Source organism: Cucurbita pepo, unplaced genomic scaffold, assembly GCF_002806865.2.
Source record: "Cucurbita pepo subsp. pepo cultivar mu-cu-16 unplaced genomic scaffold, ASM280686v2 Cp4.1_scaffold002115, whole genome shotgun sequence".
Taxonomy (NCBI): domain Eukaryota; kingdom Viridiplantae; phylum Streptophyta; class Magnoliopsida; order Cucurbitales; family Cucurbitaceae; genus Cucurbita; species Cucurbita pepo.
Genome location: NW_019648207.1, coordinates 1,586 through 3,299, shown reverse-complemented (window position 1 = coordinate 3,299; position 1,714 = coordinate 1,586). Strand labels below are relative to the sequence as shown.

At 45.2% G+C, this 1,714-nt stretch overlaps 1 protein-coding gene across 1 annotated transcript; it reads left to right on the top strand.

The window, feature by feature from the left end:
* LOC111786603 (40S ribosomal protein S2-4-like) lies at window positions 1-1,714 on the top strand (the record flags this gene model as incomplete). Its single annotated transcript, XM_023666839.1, is given in 2 exon segments — window positions 1-734; window positions 1,648-1,714. Coding segments are annotated over 2 exon segments (715 nt in total), but the record flags the coding sequence as incomplete, so codon positions are not given.

Sequence of the window (1,714 nt, the reverse complement as noted above, 5' to 3'; positions counted from 1 at the left end):
GTTCGTCTCTCTATCAACTGTGCCAATTTCTTGTCCAACACCTCACATCTTTTCACTCCTTCAACTTTCCCGCCTTTTCCTTATCAATGGCGGAGCGAGGCGGATTTGGACGAGGTTTCGGCGGCAGAGGTCGCGGCGGAGGTGACCGCGGCCGCGGAGGTCGCCGTCGCGCTGGTCGACGTGATGAAGAGGAGAAGTGGGTTCCTGTCACTAAGCTAGGGCGCCTCGTAAAAGAAGGTAAGATCCAGTCCTTGGAGCAGATTTATCTCCATTCTCTCCCCATAAAGGAGCACCAGATCATCGATACCCTCATTGGCCCTAGCCTTAAGGACGAGGTTATGAAGATTATGCCAGTCCAGAAGCAGACCCGTGCCGGACAGAGAACTCGTTTCAAGGCTTTCGTCGTTGTCGGCGATGGTAATGGCCATGTGGGTTTGGGAGTAAAGTGTAGTAAGGAAGTTGCCACAGCGATTCGCGGTTCCATTATTTTGGCTAAGTTGTCTGTGATCCCCGTGAGAAGAGGGTATTGGGGTAACAAGATTGGTAAGCCTCACACAGTGCCGTGTAAGGTTACTGGAAAGTGTGGATCCGTCACTGTCCGGATGGTTCCGGCGCCACGAGGTGCTGGGATTGTGGCGGCTCGAGTTCCCAAGAAGGTCTTGCAGTTCGCTGGGATCGAGGACGTGTTTACATCTTCTAGGGGATCGACTAAAACTCTCGGCAACTTTGTTAAGGTTTGGTCTAACTTAAATGGTTACTCTATTCTCATAACTTCAGATTTTGGCTTTGTTCTACTAAAAATACGTTGATTTCGACTTTTGGTGCGCTTCATCATTATGAACACTAACAATTAGATGGCTAAGTTTTGCTATAGTGTGATGTTTTCGACCTTAAATTTTGCAGCCTAACTGAAATGTTTCTGTGGGCTTGCATTATTAAGCTACGTTGCATTCTTTGTTACATTTTTGTGTCCTGCATCAAGATGACTCTGCAATTTATGTCTGATATATCTCTTTTTTGTGTCGTCGTTGTGTTGTTAGTCATTGATTAAGGTACTATTCAATCCTTAATCAGTTGATGATGGGTTCTAGATGGGTTGTTTGATTTCAATTTCAGTAGGGGTCGTTTGAAGCTTTTTATGCAGTAATGTTGTCCGATTGTCTGTATGTTGTATCATTGTTGGTTGCTCATAACAGTGGAATTCCACACTACATAAGAGATTGGTTCGTGGGTTGGGTGTGAGATCTCACATTGGTTGGAGAGGGAACTAATCATTCTTATAAAAGTGTGGGAACCTCAACTTGCGAGGCTGACGGCGATACGTAACAGGCCTAAGTGGACAATATCTACCAGCGGTGAGCTTGGGTGGTTATAAATGGCATCAAAGCTAAACACAGGGCAGTGTGCTAGTAAGGACGCTGGACCCTATGGTAGTGGATTGTGAGATCACCATTGGTTGGAGAGGCATTACTTAGAATGGTGTGGAAACCTCTCCTTAACTAACGCGTTTTAAAATTGTGAAGCTGATGGTGATACGTTAGGACGGATTTGTGGCTATTTTCTTGCGGTTAATGGGAGTTTTGTTGTTTATCAAGTGGTATTTGATTTCTTGTGGGTCTTATTTCTTCATCTTTATTGGCATTTCAGGCAACCTTTGACTGTCTGCTGAAAACTTACGGCTTCTTAACACCTGAATTTTGGAGGGAAACACGTT